Raw genomic sequence first — 21,550 nt, 5'->3', positions numbered from 1 at the left:
ACGGGGCGTCCTGGGGAAATTCGGGCTGACGGGTCACGCTCAATGGGCAAAGGCACGGGCCCGTGTCCACAGACGGAATAATGAGCCGGAGTTTTGTCCCTTTTTTTGTTCCGTTTTGTTCGACGATTGAAACATCTGCTGGGAGAGGAGGCAGATCGCGGGGCCAAACACCTGCTAGAAGGGATCACACAATGTAGGGAGACAAAAGACAGAGATAGATGTGCGCACACGCGCGCGCGCACACACACACTCACACAAACTCAGAAACTCGGATCATTCTTTGTTGCGCTAGCACATATCCGCAGGTGCTGAAGGGGGGAGTTCATTCCAAAACCATGAACATTACCAGTGAAAAAAAAAAGTGAAAAATGTCACAGCAGAACTTTTAAATTATTTTACAACGGCAAGAAAATCAAGGGCAACTCGATCAACGGGCATAAGTTGACAAACACTGCAGCTTTATTGGCTCCACTAAAAGAATGGTTTAAAAGCAGTGTTGTGAACCAAACAGAGAAACTAACAATGAAAGACGATATTACTAAAAAAAGAGCAGGCCAACTAGGCAGGCAATGATGTAGAAATATACGTGCGGAATAATCTTCCTTACCGCTTTGAAAATATTTAGAATTTTTCGAAATAAAACCCCCTCATTCAAAAACAACACTTCAGGAATGCCATCCTCAATTTCCGTTTTTAATAGAAAAACGAAACAAAAAAAAAAGAGAAACTAAAACATACAAAAAAGAAACAAATTGTTACAGCATATTTACAGAGTGAGCGTTTGCCATCATTAGTGAGTCTATACAATAGATTTTACAGGTCACTCGGGAACATTTATTAAATACAAATTATATACCTGCCTTAACTGAACCTCAAAATGAAATACCATGAACGGCGTTACTCATAGGAGGAAGTAGTATACCTGCGTAAATAAAGGACTAAATTTGCTCTTCTAATAACAAGGGAAAATCATTACTATGCGATTGGCGAGGGAGAAACGGCGGAAGACCGGTAACACGGAAACGCGCCAGTTGGTCCGTTTCCCATGTACCGATCCATGTCACGCACCTTGTTCAAGTTCAAGAAAAACCCGCGACATTACCTCTGGAAAAGATACCATCCCAGAAATCCCTCCAGTGTGTTTGAGGTCGCGTTTCTGCTTCAGTTTTGGCGTCACCTCACGGCCAAGCTAACAAATATATTCTGCCAAGAAAAAGCACTACACGTCTGATTACGGGCCGTTATAATGCAGCTAAACTATTAAAATGGTGGACAAGTAGGCTACTGCTACCAAACACGATCCACACGCCGGACGCTGCGGAGATTTATCAAGTGTTTTTAATAAACTGAAAGGGAGAATAAAAAACTTCGATATGGCTCTTCCGGACAGAGATTCTACCGATATGTTCAGTCATATGAATTAATGCAGGCTTATTAAAGATATTCAAGTGAGGCATTACCCCAGCCCAGCGACGGCGAGGCTTTCCCTAGTGCAACATGGGTAAAATACGTTGATCAAGTATTCAGCAGCAATACCATTGAACTGTACTATATACCCTGCCCGTGAGGTCAGACATAATATTCGGTGCTCTATCATTCACTGGCCCACCAATACACTGCCCAACGAAGGCGAAACAACTACGTTATGCCACAATAACCTCTATTCAAGTCTTTTCCAATGCTCAACTCCTCACCACCAACACATCTATGTGTTACTGAACCCCCTTTCATCACAGTTAAACTGATTAAAATAATTCCCGTCGGTGTTCCCTGAAAACGTATGGTAATTATATCTATTAGAATGTGGGGGAAAAAATTATTATTAGCGGCAATCACGGTGTACGTCAGCAATCCTCTAAATGTATTTCAGGAAAGGAACCATGTTTGAAGCGCATTTGTTTCCGTTACACCCGTGACAGCTGCTAAACCTGCTGTGGTTTATCCATATGATAAAGGTGTAAATAATACTGTCATTTTTTCATACATGAACTAGATCAGGTGGAAGTGCATCCGATTAAAAGGAGTACAGTAACGCTCAAAATACTGTTGAGAAATGTTCACACATAGGGATATAGGGGTCTTAATTTTGGAGACAGCAAATCTCCCAAAACAAACAAAACAAGACAACAGAAATTGCCCGACATGGTTTAGCCATTCTGCGGGCCTGCATTTCAGACCGGACTCGTGTCAGTATGGCCCATTCAATTCAGCATAGAGACCGTTGCTGGCAGGGAAACTAATATAAATGGATACCAATAAGAATGTGCAGATAAAAAATAATAACAATAGTGATGATAATCCTAATAATAAACAGAGAGGGAAAAAACCCTCTTCCTGCTACCCCTCCTTTACAGAACACTACAGTGATTGGCTATACCTGGTCACATGACACAGGTCAAGTTGGATCATAGGCATGACAGGAACGGCCAGGCATTGGTCAACGGCCTGTTGGGATGTTCTCACTCACTCTCACTCAGGCTTTCTCAGGTTCTCTTGTTCGCTCATTCTCATTCGCTCTCACTCTCACTCTCTCTCACTCTCTCTCACTCTCTCTCACTCTCTCTCTCTCTCTCTCTCTCTCTCTCTCTCTCTCTCTCTCTCATTCTCTTGATTGCTCGTTCTCTCATATTCCCGCTCTCCAGTTCACTGTCACAGCTCCACTCAGGTGAAACTCGAGTGCTCTCGTAAGGGCGTCGCTGGCTGTGTCCGACAGGTCACGCCTCCCACCGTGGCTCTCTGTCCGTCTCTCTGCACTGATACAGGAGGAGAGACGGGAGGGGGGGCGGGGGGGGTGGGGGGGGTTCGAGCTCAGGGGGGCACGGGGGTCATCTCTTGACCTTGGTGTCCTCCCGAATCTTCCACATCATCAGCTGCATGCAGGCGCTAGCGTCCTCGCTGGAGTCGTGCCCCTCCACTGCAGGAGGAGGAGAGGAGGAGAGAGGAGAGGAAAAGAGGAGAGAAGAGAACCACAGTCACAGTGAGATCACTGGCATTAAGTCCAAGTTTGTATCAGAGTGAGGCCACTAGCATAGTCCCAGTGTCAGAGTTAAATCACTAGTGTAGTCTCAGTGCGTCACAGTGAGATCACTGGTATTGAACCAGTCTCAGTCTGTCAGTCTCTCACTGGCATTAAGTCATAGTCTCAGTGTGTCAGAGGTCACTGGCATTAGTCTCTGTGTCAGTGAAAGCAGTGTGTCAGAGAGAGATCAGTATGTCAGGGAGATCAGTATCAGATCACTGTCATTAGTCTTAGTGTGTCAGAGTGAGATCAGTGTCAGAGATCAGTGTGTCAGAGCGAGCTCAGTGTGTCAGAGCGAGATCAGTGTGTCAGACAGAGCTCGGTGTGTCAGAGAGAGATCAGAGTGAGATCAGTGTGTCAGGGAGATCAGTGTCAGATCACTGTCATTAGTCTTAGTGTGTCAGAGTGAGATCAGTGTCAGAGATCAGTGTGTCAGAGTGAGCTCAGTGTGTCAGGGCGCGCTCAGTGTGTCAGGGCGAGATCGGTGTGTCAGAGCGAGATCGGTGTGTCAGAGCGAGATCGGCGTGTCAGAGCGAGATCGGCGTGTCAGAGCGAGATCGGCGTGTCAGAGCGAGATCGGCGTGTCAGAGCGAGATCGGTGTGTCAGAGTGAGATCAGAGTGAGATCAGTGTGTCAGGGCGAGCTCAGTGTGTCAGAGGGAGATCAGAGCGAGATCGGTGTGTCAGAGTGAGATCGGTGTGTCAGAGTGAGATCGGTGTGTCAGGGCGAGATCGGTGTGTCAGGGCGAGATCGGTGTGTCAGGGCGAGATCGGCGTGTCAGGGCGAGATCGGCGTGTCAGAGTGAGATCAGAGCGAGATCGGTGTGTCAGAGCGAGATCGGCGTGTCAGAGCGAGATCAGTGTGTCAGAGCGAGATCGGTGTGTCAGAGCGAGATCGGTGTGTCAGGGCTCAGCTCCTCACCGTTGTCCTGTATGATGCGTTTGAGGTAGTCTGCCATTAGGTTGCGCAGGGCTCTCTTGTAGGGAAGGCCGAGGCGATGGGGGAAGACTATAGCAGTGTCCACCACTGTGCTGTGGATGAGCTGGGGAGCAGAAAGGGATTAAGTGATAAAGAAAATAAGAAGCTGCCCTTCTGCGCCCAAAGTGCATGGGAAACAACTGCAGTCTCATTACATTAGCACTGTTCAGACTGAACTGAAACTACCCAGGGATATCTTAGTCGTTTTGTCCCCAGATATTCAGGGGATCACTGATACTTATTACACTTGGTTTAGTGCTCTAGAATGCAACAGAAAGCCCCCACAGTTTACACTGGTTATTCTGCTGATATGCAACGTCAGTTATGTACAGTACATTTAAACATTTGAAATAATTCCACTTTCTTCATTTAAAGGCATACAACCATTAGCTGCATGCAGGTTAGTTCAGGTTAATTTACTTTCAGACCATCATCAGGATCATTTCCAGAACGCATATGTGCTAAACATACACCAGAATTGCAGTTCGTTTTGAATGCAAAAAGTAGCCCTGAGAATAATATGCTGGTATTGAAATACTTGGCCCTGCTGATCTGCTCTTTAAAGTTCAAAGTTCAAACTCATTTGGCTGTTTGTAAATCATTATTTTGATGAAGAATTCTAATGGGTTACATTTTTACAATTTGGCCTCTCTGTAGCTGGGTGCAAAACCAGCTGCAGGTGGCATCCCACAGGATCAAAGCCCAGCGTAGTACCTTTAGTGCAAAGAGGTCACTCTCCAGGCTGTGGCCAATCAGGATGGAGTCTGCACTGAACATGTTGAGCAGCACGGCCTGGACGTCTCGTAGGGTGATGGTAGTTCCCTCCATATCGTCCTCCGTGACCCCAGAGAACCTGCACACACACACACACACACACACACACACACACACACACACACACACATTACATTACTCTACCTGTATTTGGCAGATGATCTTATCCAGAGCGACGTACATTAAGCTGCATAACCATAAACCATAAAAGTGTGCCGAAAACCCTAGAGGGAAGTATGACACTAAAACATGCATGCATTCATAGTATGAGCCAGAACAGAACCTCTAAAATAACACTCAAATCTTAACTTTCATCGTGTCAAATTCATTGTTGACATCTTGGTCAACACCAGCTTTAATTTTCCTCAAGGTTTTTACCCATCCCGTGTGTATTGGTATTTACTCCCCAAACCCTGCAGGGTGGATGCAGGGTGGACGTAGGGTGGACGTAGGGTGGACGTAGGGTGGACGTAGGGTGGACGTAGGGTGGACGTAGGGTGGACTTAGGGTGGATGCAGGGTGGACGTAGGGTGGACGTAGGGCTGGGCCTACCTGGTGTTGTAATCCACCACTTTGCTCTCGGGCTTGACGAAGGTGTCGTAGATGACCTTGAGCTCGGCGTTGATCACAGTCACCCGCGTCAGCTCCAGGCCCTGCTTCGTGTAGCACTAGAGAGAGAGAGAGAGAGCGAGAGAGAGAGAGAGAGAGAGCGAGAGAGAGAGAGAGCGAGAGAGAGAGAGAGACAGAGGGAGAGAGCGGGAGAGAGCGAGAGAGAGAGAGAGAGAGAGAGAGAGAGAGAGAGAGAGAGAGAGAGACCGAGGTCACACGCCCATCAGGAACACTCCAACTCTTTCAACACTTCAGATACAACACAGATATGCCACAAGTACAATTCTATGAATGAGTGAAAATGTTGTTCTTAGTTTCGTCTTTTTTAGCAATTTTATCTGCCTTTGCATGCTTATTCCCATTATAAATCCATTATTTACATGGATTTCTATAGTTCTTGTGTATACGGAACTAATAAAAGTATTATGGATATGTCGTGGTTTAAATGAAGAATGGTGAGGTTATACCTTCTATAATTCTGTGGGATAAAAACACACCTATGCTAATACAATGGATTTACTCAGATATGCATCACTGCTGAGAGAGCAAGTGTGCCTGCATTTATATTGACCACAGAGGACAGACCAATTACCATTAAAAGTAATTTTTTGTGGCTTCAGCTAACTCTATATTTATACATAAATGTATTGGTCTGCGTTCTAAAGTGTTAAATGTTTTGCCGAAGGGCAATTGCATTAATACATTTTCATTGTTTTGTGTGTATGTTGCGAATTGTGGAATTGAAAATCAATAAAAACTTAACAAAAAACATATAAAATAATAAATGAAGGACGCACTGACCATTTCACAGTCCAGGGCGTAGACGCCTGCATCCCCGTCGAAAGGAAGGTGCTTTTCGAAGGTCGTCACGTAGCTGTCCAGGGCCTCCTTACGGCCGTCCTGCACGTGTTGCTGAGGGAGAGGAGGCAGACACATTCTCTCAGGAGTCATAATTACTGAGCTGTGAATATAATAATAATAATAATAGTTCATGTTTTATGTTCAATGAGCTTTCCAAAGAAAGCGACAAAAAGAAGAAGACAAAGAAGAAATATGACAAGGTAGCTAAAAGTGAACTTAAAATAATGAAGTACAATTGTGCACAAAATATTGATGTGTGTAAAAATGTCTGTGTATTTACAGAATTGTGTTTATTATTTTAAGGCGTTGGATAATGGCGGAACATGCTCTTGGTTATTTCCCCCCTCACACTGAAATGTGGACGGAAAGAAATAAAATACAGTCATAGACCTACACTCTAATACACTGAACACAATCCTGCCCCCTAATTTGTGGTACAGTCTTTACAACAGAGGTTCCCAAAGCAGTACCTGGAAATCTGTTATGTTTTCATTTCAACCCTAATTTGGCACATCCAATTATTTGCAGCTCAACAAGATCTAGCCGTTGAATGAGGTGTGCTTTGTTAGGTTTGGAGTGATGACAGAATGGCACATGCCCAGGAACATGGTTTGGAACAACGGTTTGAAAAGTTTCCAATTGTGTCTTGGATAATAAATTACCACCTGAACTTCAGGGTTGGGGTCGATTACATTACATTACATTACAGGCATTTAGCAGACACTCTTATCCAGAGCGATGTACAACAAAGCGCAGAATTGCAATTACATTTAAATTCACACAAACTAGGAAATTGATTGGGGAAAAGAAAAAAAAACCCATCAATAAATCAATGAATGAATTGAAAATTAGAATTCACTGAATTGCCCACCGCACTTCATTGTTAACAGCCAGAGGAAACAGGCCAGGTAGGTGGGCACAGGTCAGGGGATTACCTTAGCCACCTGGCACCCTTGAGAGCCCACCGCTCCAGAACAGCAGCTGTACTGAGTCTCCCAGCCCCCGGCCGCTGAGAACACAGCACACAGCATTACGCTTTACACCGCATTACCATTCACCACGACAGCAAGCCCTGAATACACGGGAGAGAGCGCCATCTACTGGCTGCATGACTGAATTACCTGGGCCCAATCTTTTTCTGCATCAATGCTTCTAGTCCGGTGTTAAAAAAGGCAATAATTCCTAGTTTTTTTTTCATTGTATTGTATTTTATTAATAATTGCATTTTTATATTGCATTTTATTTTCACTGTATGCGCTTTCGGCTGTAAAAGAACTACATGAAAGATTCTGCATACCCTAAGGTTGTTATTATAACAGGGAGGAAACAGGAATTAATTATTACCGCCATAAAAATTAAATTAGAAATAAGCTCTGTGGTGCAGGTATAAAAAGAGACTCTCATTGTATTCAAATCCTGCCCTGTAGTCTGTAGGTACCCGGCAAGCCCACAAAGGGCAACAGACTTTTCTAGTCATGTGTATTCTTATGCTACAGAAATGAAGTTAACCAGACTGACTGTGGTGGATTGTGAAGACCAGTCCAGGGTGTATTCCTGCCTGTCAGCCAATGCACGCTAGAACAGGCTCCCGCCATCCTGTTACCCTGATCAGGAATAAGTCGGCTAGAAAACTGACAGATGGATGGACTGAACCGGACCGAAGCAGACTAAACCTGACAGAACGGGTCGGAACCGAACTGAACCATACAGAAGTGGACTGAATTGAACAGAAGCAGACCAAACCGGATGGAACAGCACTGGACCGGATCGGACCAGATCGGACCGGACAGAAGCTCACCTTTGTACCGCCGCAGACGGCCCCAGTGATGGCAGCACTCCTCCTTCCTCACACAGTTTCCGTTTGGCGTGATCTTGTACTCCGCCCCGCAGCGACAACACACCTTGGAGAATGCTGGGGAGACAGGCAAGAGGGGGGTGGGCGTCAGCAGGAAACAGCCATCCTGTTCCTTGAGATCTAACCTCCTGTAGGTTTTCACTCCAACCTCACTTTGGCACACCTAATTCTAACCGCAGATCAACTAGACTGATGAATGAGGTGTGCTTCGGTAGGGTTGGAGGGAAAACCTACAAGATGGTAGATCTCCAGTAACAGGGTTGGGCAGACCTGCTCTAGCTGTTGAATGAGGTGGGCAGCCCTGGTCTACAGGAACCCCCCCAATGAACCCCAGAGAACAGAGGGGTGCGCTAACGGACTCACGGTCGACGTTCTTCTTCTCCGGCATGTTGTAGACGATGGCCCGTCCCGGGCGGTCAGGGTGCGGGCGGGGGTAGCAGTGCTCCTGCAGCTGCTCCTCAGTCATCACGTACTCCTTCAGCTTCCTGTACAGATTGGCCCCTGCGAAGTGTGGCCCTCCATTAACACACACTGCAGCCAACAAGCCCTTCTGCATTAAGGCCGTACGTCACTGGGTTAACGCACCAGGCCAGACCTTATCCCCATACACAGGCAGTAATGAATGCCTTTACCCATAAGCCACACCGTACACAGCTTCTCAGAACTATTATGCATTAGCACCATAGATCACTGCATTAAGGGAGTCAAAGGCACTTTCAGTTGGGGACGGCAGAATTATTTTCAGATTCACGTGGATGTTTGAGGTAGCAGTGGATAGGACGGTCGCCTCTCAGCAAGAAGGTCCCAGGTTCGAATCCCAGTCGGGGGCCTGACTGTGTAGGGGTTTGCATGTTCTTCTGGATACTCCAGTTTCCTCCCAGTCCAAAAACATGAAGGTCAGCCTATGTGTATTGAATGTGTGACTGCATGGCGTGTGTGCCCTGCGATGGATTGGTTACCTGACGTGCAATGCATGCTGGTGACCCCCTCGCGACCCTGACCAAGAATAAGCAGGTTAGATAATGGATGGATGGAGGTGGTTTGCACAGTTGAGTGCAGTTGTACAGTAGTTGTATCATGCGCCTGAACTTTGATTGCTCTTTTAATCCACCATTTTGTTGGATCCACTCTCAGAAATAACACAAAATGGCAGTAAGTGAAGGCCAGGTAACGCATGAGACTCACCAACGAGCTTCTCCTCCTGTGGTTTGGCTGTCCGGTTGATGGAGAAGCTGGTCTTGGCTGCTAGACGGCCCCCAAGAACTTCCTCATGAGACAGGGTCTTCCTATTAGTGCTCATCGCTGGGCTCTCTGTGAGCGGGGGAGGGGGGTGGCAAGAAAATGTTAGACTCAACATCCCATCAGTGTATGCAAGTGCCACACTAACCAAGCCTGTAAATCTCCAACTAGGAGGTCCTTAGAGGCAAATCAGACTTTATCTAGCATAACATTTGATGTACTGGGTGTGGATGAGATGTTGTTTGTTCCTTTGGCATGTTCTTTTAATTGCTATGGTAGCCAGACGCCTCTGTACCAGAACGTCCGGTTTTTAAATTATTTGTACAGTCCGTGCTGCGGTCTGAATAGTCGATTGAAATTTGACCGCTAGTTTGTCATGAATTCCATCCTTATCCTTCCCTGTTTCACAATCAAACTTCAAGCTGCCCAAGGTCACCTGTGTGTGCATGGTCTGTGGTTTTCACAAATTCTAAATCGGTCAACCCTAGCTGCCAGTGCGGTGAGGCGTGTGTTAGCGCGATATGTCGCCATTAAGCATCAGCGTGATGTACTAGGCAAGGGTGAGACATTATATGTTAGTGCAAAGTATTAGCATTACGTGTTAGCGCAACATACTGGCCAATGATGTGGTCTGTGATTGTGTTGCGTGTTAGCATAACATCCTAGCGTAACATCCTAGCGTAACATGTTAGCACAACTTGTCCGCAGGACATACTGGTCAATGATGAAGTCCGTTGTTTGTGTTGAGTGTTACATGACTTACTAGCATAAGGGGTTAGTATAACATGTTAGCGTTACGTGTTAGTGCGACTTGTCCACAGGACGTACTGGTCAACGATGAGGTCTTTGTTTGTGTTAGCATAACTTCTTAGCGTGACGTGTTAGCGTGACAGGTTAGCGTAACTTACTAGCGTAACGGATTAGTCTGATGTGTTAACGTGACTTACTAGCGTAACGGATTAGCGTGACGTGTTAGCGTGACAGTTTAGCGTGACTTACTAGCGTAACGGATTAGCGTGACGTGTTAGCGTGACGTGTTAGCGTGACAGTTTAGCGTGACTTACTAGCCACGGGGGAGCCGCTGGAGCCGCTCTTGCCCCGCAGCTTCTTCAGCGTGTTGACCGCCACGTTCAGGTAGATGTTCCTGCTGCTGCTGCGGTCGTACACCACCTTCTCCTCCTGCAGGGCCTTCACAAGCACAACAGCAGCCTGCGTCAACCTCAACACATCCAATAACAACATAGGGTAACGGCTGGATGAAGGCGTATCGCAAGCCAAGAAGTGTGTAGCACCAGTAAGGACATATTGGGTTATACTGGGGTGGTAGTACTGAAATTTGACTTCAGAGGTTGCAGCAGAAATGACAGGCAAGGTGCTGTTGTTTGTATGTATGCGTTTCAGCAGATATGCATTGCGAAATGATCAGACGAAGCCCAATATCTAGACCGTCCCCTTACCATCTCGAAGGCAGTGTCCTCAGAAGGGCAGAACTTCAGGCACTCGTCAATGAAGATGTTGAGATATCGCTGGCGCACGTTCGTGGGCACTTTGGCCCCAAATTCGGTAGGAATGATTGGCCGCTTCATAGTAGAGCTCTGAGAGGGAGGAGGGAGATGTGGGAAAATCAGGAAATGGTCACAGCCAATCAGAAAATGGTCACAGTAACTTGGGCCGCTGTGATTGGCTGTACAGAAACAGCAGTACAGGGTCAAACACATACAGTGCCCTCAAATGCAGAGAAGGCTGTATGAAATAAGTAATACAGGTAGTGAGCCATACTGTATGCTCAGTAATCTGGAAAATTAAATACAATTGTTTACAGAAGCGGCAATTTTACAGGTCTCTAAAGGTTTTAAATATTTTTGAATTTTATTTGTATTTGTCTGAACAGAAGGATTAAATTTAGGCAATCAGGACCAACCAGGGTCAGGGGGTTTAGGAGAATTCACAAATTGACTCAATGGTCATATGGGTTTGAAGATTAGTTTCAAAATATCCATTCAATTTGAGTCAGTTCCCCAGAATTGACGGAACAGAACTCTACAGACAGTATTCTGGGACTGCCGTTAGCTGCACGTGCACGTGTACGTGTTCACGTGCACGGCCAGGTCTGGCCGACGCCCACCTTCATGGTTGGTGTGTGCGCGACTCTCTTCTGAGCCACAGTGGAGGTGGTTTTGGAGAGGATTCCCACGGAGGTGTGCGCCTTGATGGACAGCTGGCCAGGGGCCACACGGATGGGCGGGGTCACCTGACCGCCTGCCTGTGTCGAATCGGCGCCCCCTGTGGACACAGAGAGGAGTAACCTCAGCTAAAGTGGATCAAACGGTGTAGAAACAAGCGCAATGGGAAAAAAGAATAAGGACAGATGGACCGACAGGTAGGGTCCCCATTCCAATCATGTCAATGTACAACAGTCATTAGGTTGCAGAGCTACATCTGTGAGGTTCATTCAAGAACACTACTCAAAATATTTTGCCCATAAACAGTTGCATGTCACTATTCAGTGATATTTAGCAGTTTGCTGTATAAACCAGTGAGCTAACCCCGCTGTTAGTACTGTCAGCATATAGCAAACAAGGACGACAGGCAATTTTATTTAGCCAATGTTCCCTTCTCAAGACTTTCAAGGACAGCAGGATACTTGATCGCCTTCCAAAACCCTTACATAACTTCTCAGAGTTCAAATATCTTCACTTTTGTCCGGATGTTTGCGTATTTTCCAAGGACCAGGAGAGTGTCGTACCAGATTTGAGGGCAGGAGCGGATTGGCTGGGGCGGTGAGCCACCCTCTTCCTCTCGCCGGGGAAGGCAGAAGCGGGCGTGGCCGTGGCGGTCTTGGTCTTGACCGCGGCTGCCAGCTCGGCGGCCTGTTGCTGGGCGACCTGCATGCGCTGGTAACAGATCTCCTGCGCAGTCGGTCTGCGGTACGGGCGCACGACCGGCTTTGGGGCCGCGTCCACCTGAACGATGAGGACGACAAAACTCACTGAGCTCACCCCTCTCGTAATACCACCCAATTCAGTTCCACTGACTCCCATTCATTACATTATATTACATTACATTACACGCATTTGGCAGACGCAGCATACAACAGTGTATAACCAGGGACAAGTGCACTGAAAGACCCTAGAGCAGGCGTGTCAACTCCAGGAGGGCCGCGGTATCTGCTGGCTTTTGGTATGTTTCAGCATGAGAGATACGCTTCTAAGTTTTTCCTTGGCGAAAGAGTCCACACACCTTGTTCTCATGGCCTTAATTGGAACTGATTGAAAGGAAACCACAAATACACTGTGGCCATCCAGGACTGACACCCCTGCCGTAGAAGGAAGGACAGTACAGTTCCAAGTGCTAAGAGACCGTGACTGATAATGCTAAATTGCGTTCTTTCGACACAAGTCAACACCTACAGAGCGTTGACAGCAGTAACAAAAACGTACTGGCTTTACCTTGTGGGGGCTCCTCACTTGCTGAGCAGAGTAAGGGACACTATGCTACCATTACAAGGGCTGCTTATCTGTAGCTTCCAGAGGCCAGCTGAATAGACTGCAGTTACTAGTCTTTGAAAAACTAGGCAGTATATTCTGAATTCTGAATTTGCAACAAAAAAAAAAAACTTTATTTGAATTGTTTGCAAGACATAGGTGTTCAAGGTCCTTGAATATTAAAAATATCGAAGAATAGATGACCAACTGTATGGTACATCCAACTGGTAAATTAATTTAGAAACAGACAGATTGTAATGATTTGGAAGAAGATGGCTATTTAAATGCAACTACTGAACAATGACCATACTTTAAATACCATTGCCATTTTAGCAATCTGTGGAACTTCATTGCGAAACATACTAAGCTTGTGGCACGCACATCATTTGGCAAAATGCTACACAAAATGTCAGAATTCCTGTATGACATAACTATTTTCAGAACCACAATGACCCGTTTGACTACTGCTTGGAGAATCTTATCAGCTGACCACATACCTGTGCAATGACTTTTTTTACATGGAGGAACAAGGTGGCTTTGACCTCATTCAACTCAACATGCAGATCAGAACATGCAGAATGGAGGGAGGATTTTCCCCCCCAATTAATTATCATCTAATTAATAAACTGACCAGTAATCAATAAATCAAATGACGAGTTTCCCACAGTGTCTGCGATCTTCAGTTTCAAGGTTATGATACAATTATTATTATTACTTTTTTTTTTTTTTCCCCAAAAGTAATTTCCCCATCTGCTGTCCTGCAGAGATGAACACAGCATGTTTTGATTGAGTGATTTTCTCTGAGGACCAGGTGTACAGATTGCTCCACTGTCCTCATATACACTTAATGGGTTATGTTCCCCATTATAGGTAGCTTCACTTTTATGTGGTTCCTACCATTGTGCAAGCTGTAGCTGTGTTTATACACCTGTGTGTGTGTGTGTGTGTGTGTGTGTGTGTTCGTGCATGCATGACCAGGCCCTGCCAGTTACCTTGACCAAGTGTCTGTTCAGCAAAGATACAATAAACCCTTGACTATTGTTTTAACCTTTGTTCCAAGTCATTTACATGATCTACAAACATGCGTGTCATTAAATACAGTGACACGTAAGGGTGAATACGGCAAAGCTGTTGTAGCGACTGGACCATGAAGTAACAAATTATATGCACACATAGTCTACAATTCATACAGCATTATTGCACACTCACGTTTCCTTTGGCCATAAAATGCGAGACTCTCTTCTTCTGCCCAGGGAAGAGTGTGGTTAAAGTGCTCTCAGAGCCAGGGTCCTCCTCCAGCTCCTTAGGGGCCTGAGAGGAAAGGGGGAAGGAAGTAAGAGAGGGAAGAAGAGAAAAGGAAAAAAGGCAGGATACACAAATGTACGTCATGATAGCTGGGGACCAAGAGGTAAATACAAGTAGAGATACACCATAAAAATCAAGTGGGAGAAGATAAGAGAATAATAATAAAATGCCTTGAGGCGTAGAAATACTGGCATGGGAGGAAAGCAGTGCACATATTACAGCAAAATAAACTGAAACGACCACCCCAACACCGGCCTCAAACACAGTACAAGTCTTACACGTTTTACAGCATGTCCTTTACTTTTTAATCCCACTTTCAAAATGTAGTAATTCATGAAAGAACTATTAACCAGAAAAGTCCAGGTGGCTATGAGGTTTTACTGTATTAGTAGGCTTACATAAAACGGACCTACATGCCCCACCAGGAAACAACATTCATTCTGATGGTATAGCATCCCTGTGATCAATAAGTGGCGTTCACAGCAGTTCACTCCAGGTCACCGCGATACAGATCCATAGCACGGTCAAGCGAGGTACCTGCTTGGCTTGCCTCCCCTTGTCCTCGGTCTTCACGTCTTTGGACTCGTTGAAGATGCGTAGGCACTCCTCCATCGGGTCTTCCTCATAGTCCAGGTCCACCTGCAGGTGCGTGTAGTCAGCATCCGCGTCGTCCTCGTAGTCATTGTAGCGGTCGTCGCCGTCATCGTCGTTCTCCGAGGACGACGGGGTTAACGCCCTCCTCTTGCTCTTCGCAAAGCTCCCCCTTCTGAAAGCGGCCGCCGACTTCCTCACGACCGTCTCCTGCCCTTCCTCGTCCGCCTCGTCATCCTCCTCCTCCTCTTCTTCCACGCTCTCGTCTCCAAACAGGTCCACGTGAGTCAGAGACCTCTGTTTCTGTTTCTTCTCCGCTTTTTTGGCCCTGCCTTCGGAGGAGCTGCTGGTGCTGCTCTTCCTCGGGCGGTCTTTCCTCCCGTCGGACCTCTCGAGCCCATCGCGTTTCCTGGCCTTCTCATCCCCTCTGCCCTCCAGTTTCCCGTTCTCCAGCTGCCTGGGTTTACACGACTCTTTCCCTCCGAGCTTGTCCGAGGACTTGACCTTCTTAATGGAACTACCGCTCCCTCCTCCCCCTTTCTCCGTCCGCCCGGATCCGGAATCTCCTTTCGACTTCTCCGTTTTCCCGCCCTTAGGGTCCTTCTTGGAGTCGCTCTTCGCCTTTTTCCCCTCCTTGCTGCCGTTCTTGTCCAAGCTCCTTTCCCTCTCCTTCTCCCGGTTCTTCTCCTCCGCTTTCCTCCCCTCGGTCTTGCCGTGCTTCTTGGACTCCTCTTTTCCGGGCTTCTTGGAAGAGTCCATCTTTTTCCCCTCCCCCGCCTTCTCCTTCTCCTTCTGACCGCCGCTCTTTCTGGAAGGTTCCGAGCCGTCGGCGCTCGGTTTCTTCAGGCCGCCCTTGGCCGTGGTTTTCTTAGCAGCGGGTCGGTCGTCGAGGTCGAGCGAGCCAGGCCCGGACCCGTCGGACCCCTCCGAGTCGAACCACGGAGGGCCTTCCGCCCTGACCTCAGAGACCCGGCGCTCTTTCGCCGTACCGACCACACTCTCCCCTCCCTTCCTGAAACCGCCTTCCCCGTACCCGCCGATGCCCTTCCTCTGCTGCAGGCGGTTGAGGGACGTAGGCCGGTACTCCGTCCCAGAGCTCTCCTCGTCGGACTCCGAGAAGCTGGCGGTGTACTTCTGCGAGTCCACCGCCGGACCTCCCGCCTGCTGTCTGGGCTTCTTAAACGTGGGCACATAGCCCTCCTCCACAGCCTGCTTACCCCCAACACCCGAGGACAGGAGCCTCTTCCTGCCCCCCGCGGCGACAGCTCCCGCTGCCGCCCCGCCCCTCTTCTCCGCCTGCCCTTTGGCCCCCTTGCTCCCGGGCCGGGACGAGTAGTTGGAGAGGGGGTCGTACTCGAGGTCGGTGGGCGGTTTGGAGTTGTCCAGTGTGTACTTGTGCTTGGATGAGGAGGAGACGTACGGCGTTTTGGCAGGGACGGGCGGCGGGCTGGAGGGGGGAGAGGGCGAACGGGGAGTGCGTACGGGTGGCGGCCGCTTTTTAACCGCCTTTTTGGCGACAGCGGTGGGCACGTACTCCAGGGAGCTGGCGGACGATCCGCCGCCATCCGAGTCCAGGGTGTACTTGCTGGAGCGCGGCGTGGGGTTGTAGTCGGCTGCCTGCGACATCTGGTAGCTCCCCGGGTCATACTCCAGGGGGGGCGCGGCGGCAGACGGCTTGGGCCTCTTGGCGGCGGTGGCGGTGGCGCTGGCGGTGGGGTCGTATTCCTGGTCCCCGATGCGCGAGAGCTTCTTCTGCTCACGCTCCACCTCGCTGCGCACGGCCTCGATGGCCCGATTAACCCGCTCCAGCTCCAGGGCACCTTGGTCCACAGGAGCCGGGCTGGACGGGTCCGACGCAGGTTCCCCATTCCTCGCCTCTCCGGGTCTCACTACCTCCGGGTTGCAGGGGTCATAGGCTAGCTCTGGAAACAGCAAGGACACAGCGGGGAATTTCTTACTTTTACTTTTCTTTTTTTTCTTGATGCAAGTAATACAAACTATTGAATGGGTACAAATGTATCGCAGGGAAACACTACAGGGAGTGTCAGCATTTAGTGTTTAAGGTTAAAAAAACTGGTTAATACACAAACATAACGACACTTGATGTACAATGCGTGTGATAAACATTTACATATTCCCCAATTGGGTCGTACTTCATGATAGATTCATGATTTTTTTAAATATATATAACTTCGAAATAAACGTGCTTAAAGCTACACGTATCATTTTCATGGCTCCTTTTTGAGCATCTAAGCGTCACGGCGTGCTTTTGGGAGGTCTAGGCTACATCTGTCCCTGGAGATTAAGAAGTGAAGACATAAGGGCTACGTTTCAAACAGTTTCTCACTGACACGTGAAAAGGGGGCATGTCACGCTTCTCTCTTCACTTAAAGAAGGCCTGAATTGGAACGAAGACAAAAAAAGACTTAAAATTTCCAATGGAAACGGCTGGCATCTAAAATGTAAGGGCTGTGATAAATGATCAATTAACGGTTGGCCTGAGAAATGCAGGATCAGGAACTGATTGTAAACAGAGGCGCACCAAGACTGTGCGAGAAAAACAATCCAAACGGTGTCACTACTTTTATTAGCCACAAATAAGACCTTGCACACATCAATTAAAGTAGCTAACAAGTTAGCTATTCTTATTCCGCACAATTACAGGAAAAAGTAGCTACGCTGGCTAAACAAATAACTATCGAACGCTGCAGACTGGTAATGCGACACAGAACCCACACACACCCGCCAATGAGCGTAAAAGTAAAATTCACCATTTTGTTTTGAGCAAGACTCTTTGGATTTCCGGTTACTGTTTGCGCTACAAGACGCCCGCCTGAGTTTGCTGTGCCTGAAGTGACAGTAGGGTCTGTGGCACCCATCTCCGTCTATCCTCCCGTTACAGCTTTCACCATAAAACGGGCAGTCAATCCCACGGAAAAACCCGGTGGATCTCAGCATCCTCCACACCGGACACTTTCATAACCGCTGAAACGAAAACGGAAAGATGCGATAAGTACGTGCTCTATCAGTAACCCGGTTTGAGATAGTTTCGTGGTACTTTCGCCTACCCCTTTCTACATATACGACAACAATAACAAGCGTCTTAGCGTCGCCATGTTTCGGTGGGGAGGTAAAGAAAAAAAAAATAGGGGACGGCCCCAGCTGTCGCGAATTCTGACGTCATTGGGTGCCCAAACTATATGCCTGCTCAAAGTATACTTTATGAAGAATTTGCAGACTCCATTAATGGGATACATCAATTTTGACTACCTACATTTACGTCTGCAATAGTAAATTGTTTGCCATTTTATGGTTTGACCATATAGAATTGATAATCGAGCGGGAGCTCATCAGGCAAAGGGAAAAAAGAAAACTTAATTGGAAGCTGGCCTATTTATCGTTGTAATGGCAGTATCGAAAATCCTATTTCACATGGGCCTTGGATCTAGGGTATAATTTTGTTTAAAAAAAAAAAGTATTGTATGGACCCACCACCATTTGCGGTTTTGGTTTATGTGACAAAACTGCAGCATGTTGCCATATTAGCATTGCATACATCGTTGCTGTATTGTCAAAACACGACAAAGTACAGCTGCAAATATGGTGGAAATTAACCAGGTAAGGAAAGCGGATAGCCGCTTACCAAATTCTCAGTTTCTGAAAGTAGTGATAAGGGTCAGGCTGTTGTGTATAAAAGGCAACTAAACGTGTGCCGGTAGCTTGCTATAAGTATTGCTACAATGGGAAATGACGCCACGAGGTTTTAAAAGTTTATTGTACAGACATTTACACATTAAGACGAACCCATCAGCTCACAATACTTGAGTTGCCATTTTAAACAGGATTAAGCATTGATTGATTTGTGTACAGGCAATTTGGCCATTTTCTCTTCCAACTCGATAGAGACTTGATTACGGATTTTCATTCAGTCAATTATGCTGGTGATTTTTGCATTAGGTTCCAATCCAGCATAAAACTGAAATCGGTTCTCTTTAGTGCCCCTTGTCCATTTCCCCTTAATTTGCTTTACACTCCAACTCGGTGACTAATCTAAAGTACATTGCAATTATTTTAATGCAGATACAAGTGAGAGAAATGTAAAGCCGCGTAGCGTCGTGCAGGGCCACCAGGTGTCCCAAGCAGTCTGGAAGTGCAGCAAGCGCCTCATCTACTAGGCTAAAATGCTACCAGCACATTGGTGGGAGATTCTAGAACCAGGGATGTTCCACAACCTTACTGGCTTCAGGTCTGGCATCAGTGCTGTGGACAGAGCAAACATTGGAAGATTAAACTGCAGGAAATTAATTCTTTAATATAGGATTTAAAAAGGAATTTTACAATATGGTTAAGCAACATTTGACACCCACCTTGTTTTCCAAGGGCATGCATTCAAATCATTATGGAACCACCACAGCCCTTAGCCACTAGAACATTTTAAACGCCATTGAAAACACCTATGGCCTGGATCATGCTTACCAAGTTACATGGATAACTGCAGAAAGCAAAACCCAGAACAGCCATTTACTTAACTTTCCTAATTTGAAGAGGTTTGAGTTTGTGCAGTTAAAGCAAACCGTTATCCTGCTTCATGATACAGGCACCAGAATTGTTCCAGGCATAATTGTTTGAGGCTCAATTAATATGAATGCCAAGTTAAACCATTTAATTGGTCCATTGTAATCTCAGGTTCAAGGAGGGGGCATTTTCATGCCTAGTTAAACCTCTTGAACTGGGTAACATTTACCAATCTATTCAAATGTGACCAGAATGGTCAGAAACCATTCTTGGGGGGGAAAACTAGTTTCTGGCATCTTCAGCATCCAGCCACAATTGGAAGGAAGGGAAGCACAAACCTGAATAGGCTACACTACAGCCCTCCGGGACTGGAGTTCCGCATTACTGCCCTATAGAATAGGAGAATTACAACATGCCATGTCATACGAAATTCCCCTCCATCTCCCATTGAAAAGGAACAGAATTGAACAAACTTTCTTCAACTGTTAGTAGCCCGCTTGTACAAATTGCATGCCAAAAATCAATTGTAATTTGAGAAATTATAGAGTAGCCTAGTCGGTTCCCGACTTCCCAATAAGTGCTTAAGCATCACTTTAATGCTACACTGCCATACGCCAACCATTTGGACCACTAATCCCAATGATTAGAATGCCCTAAAGCCATAAAGACAATTTAAAACATGCAAACAGAAATTAGCATCTCAAACATCGTCATTTTGGTAGTGCAGCCCAAAGGTTTTGAACTGGCGCCCGACATGGCAGTCAGGTTTGAGGCCATTCACATCGACTCACGGACAATATCATGCAGATTTGTAGTCAATAGCTAGTTCATTGAAATGTGCTAGCTACGTTTACAGGCTACAAATGTCCACCGAGATGCTCAGGACGAATTCAAAGAAGCTCAATAAATAAGTAATATTGGGAAATTCAGATGTAGCTAGATGTCGCAGAAGTTAACCATATAGTCCACCGCCCACTTGTATTTAAAACGGTACAATAAATATCGGGTTACCCTTTGAACAAGCGGAGAAAGCGAAATTGCCAGTAACAGTTACTAAACTTTTGCCATTTACTCGGCGTACTTTGTCACTGTAGATCGAACATAATTTTAATTGTTATCTTCCATTTACATCTCGGCATGAAATCTTTATGTTCGAGTTTTCTTTCCGGAAGTCGTTTAATTGGAATGCATTTGTACCTACCTGGCAGTTTGCATTTACAACAGGCTGTATCTTACACGTTATCTGGAAAAACAAACTACTAAAAATAGATAGCAAATTATTGCTAGATAGTGGGGCCTTTTTATAAACCCGATCACAAAATTATCACACAGGAAAAGAACCGACAACCTGACTCGGCCTTTTTATTAATTGACGTGCACGTGTGGCTGGCTACCAGATTGTTAATCAAAAGTCAAAGTCCCCGGATGTTTATAAAGCGAATGAAAAATAAAAACACTGGCCAGGCCTCAATCACACATTTGTACACGGATATAAAGTAAAACACCGTAAATCATTTATAACATGTCTGCTGATTAAAAATAAGTGAATTAAAAATAAAGAGCATCAAATACACCCATGACAGTGTCATCTTTAAATAACCATCTTAATTTAACACACATTTTACTTAGGCTAATGGTTTTTTTAGCCACGTGATGTGAACTGTTAATCAGTTCGTTACTCATTCAGCGTCATCACACGAGGTGGAACGTCCCAAGGGCGTAAAACTAAAAGTCCTGCCATGGTTTTGTACAACTTAAACATTTCAATGACTTTTACTTTCTGAATCTGGATATTACATCTGTCATTATGGCCTTTGGTGGAGCTGGCTTGAATATCCAGCACCAAACAGAGCTCTACCTAATATCGATTACAATGAAGTAACTGCCCATTGATTTATTAGTAAAGCACATTTGTAGATGTTGGGTGGAGGAGAGCGTTTTTGGCTAGAAAGGAGGAACTTCTCTCAGTACGGTATAATTACCATTAGGCTATATTTGTATATTATTCTTGGACCTAACCTTTAGATTGAACCTCTTCACTCGTAAATACTCTCTTAAAAATCTCTCCTACACTGGCAGCTCGGACCACAGCACTGTGACAGGGAGAAGAAACATGGTTGCCAGGCTTGGGGACAACCCCAGATGTAGGGGATTTTGGGGAAAAAAAGGGATATTGGAATTTTCAGAATATATTGTAAATGTATGAATCAGTGACTGGGGGATTTTAAAAGGAGGTATGAGGGATAGTTTTGAAAGTTCCAACTAGAAAAAGGGAACAAGTATATGCCTGCAACTAGTATGAATGTCAACAGGGTGTGT

The 21,550-nt window shown here is 46.2% G+C and overlaps 1 protein-coding gene and 1 long non-coding RNA gene across 3 annotated transcripts; both read right to left on the bottom strand.

The window, feature by feature from the left end:
• Positions 1–680: 680 nt before the first annotated feature.
• Positions 681–17,832, bottom strand: rexo1 (REX1, RNA exonuclease 1 homolog). Of its 2 annotated transcripts, XM_061237927.1 has the most exons (17): positions 17,785–17,830; positions 17,488–17,701; positions 14,663–16,638; positions 14,030–14,131; positions 12,082–12,298; positions 11,461–11,618; positions 10,793–10,930; positions 10,400–10,523; positions 9,282–9,407; positions 8,460–8,597; positions 8,040–8,153; positions 7,177–7,250; positions 6,182–6,292; positions 5,324–5,439; positions 4,712–4,850; positions 3,941–4,061; positions 681–2,914 (listed from the first exon to the last, which is right to left on the bottom strand). In XM_061237927.1, the coding sequence occupies exons 2-17, from the start codon at positions 17,672–17,674 to the stop codon at positions 2,826–2,828; spliced, it is 3,930 nt and encodes a 1,309-aa protein (XP_061093911.1). In that variant the 5' UTR covers positions 17,675–17,701; positions 17,785–17,830; the 3' UTR covers positions 681–2,825. The 2 variants fall into 2 exon arrangements, with proteins under 2 accessions (XP_061093911.1, XP_061093910.1); XM_061237926.1 differs by having other exon boundaries at positions 17,488–17,832.
• A 641-nt stretch (positions 17,833–18,473) lies between these two features.
• Positions 18,474–20,557, bottom strand: LOC133126132 (uncharacterized). The gene is made up of 3 exons (XR_009708500.1): positions 20,433–20,557; positions 19,570–19,620; positions 18,474–18,976 (listed from the first exon to the last, which is right to left on the bottom strand). It is a non-coding gene; the product is annotated as an uncharacterized LOC133126132 (long non-coding RNA).
• Between the last annotated feature and the right edge of the window lie 993 nt (positions 20,558–21,550).

This window comes from Conger conger, chromosome 4 (assembly GCF_963514075.1).
Source record: "Conger conger chromosome 4, fConCon1.1, whole genome shotgun sequence".
Taxonomy (NCBI): Eukaryota; Metazoa; Chordata; class Actinopteri; order Anguilliformes; family Congridae; genus Conger; species Conger conger.
This window is presented reverse-complemented; position numbering and strand designations above follow the sequence as displayed.

Excerpts from the sequence above, each read along its gene's own strand:
- rexo1 (XM_061237926.1), bottom strand. The coding sequence starts at position 17,674 with ATGCTGAGATCCACCGGGTTTTTCCGTGGGATTGACTGCCCGTTTTAT. Across the intron at positions 16,639-17,487 it reads GTCTTGCTCAAAACAAAATG|AGCTAGCCTATGACCCCTGC; the intron begins GTGAATTTTACT and ends TGCTGTTTCCAG. Across the intron at positions 4,062-4,711 it reads GTGACCTCTTTGCACTAAAG|CTCATCCACAGCACAGTGGT; the intron begins GTACTACGCTGG and ends TCTGCTCCCCAG.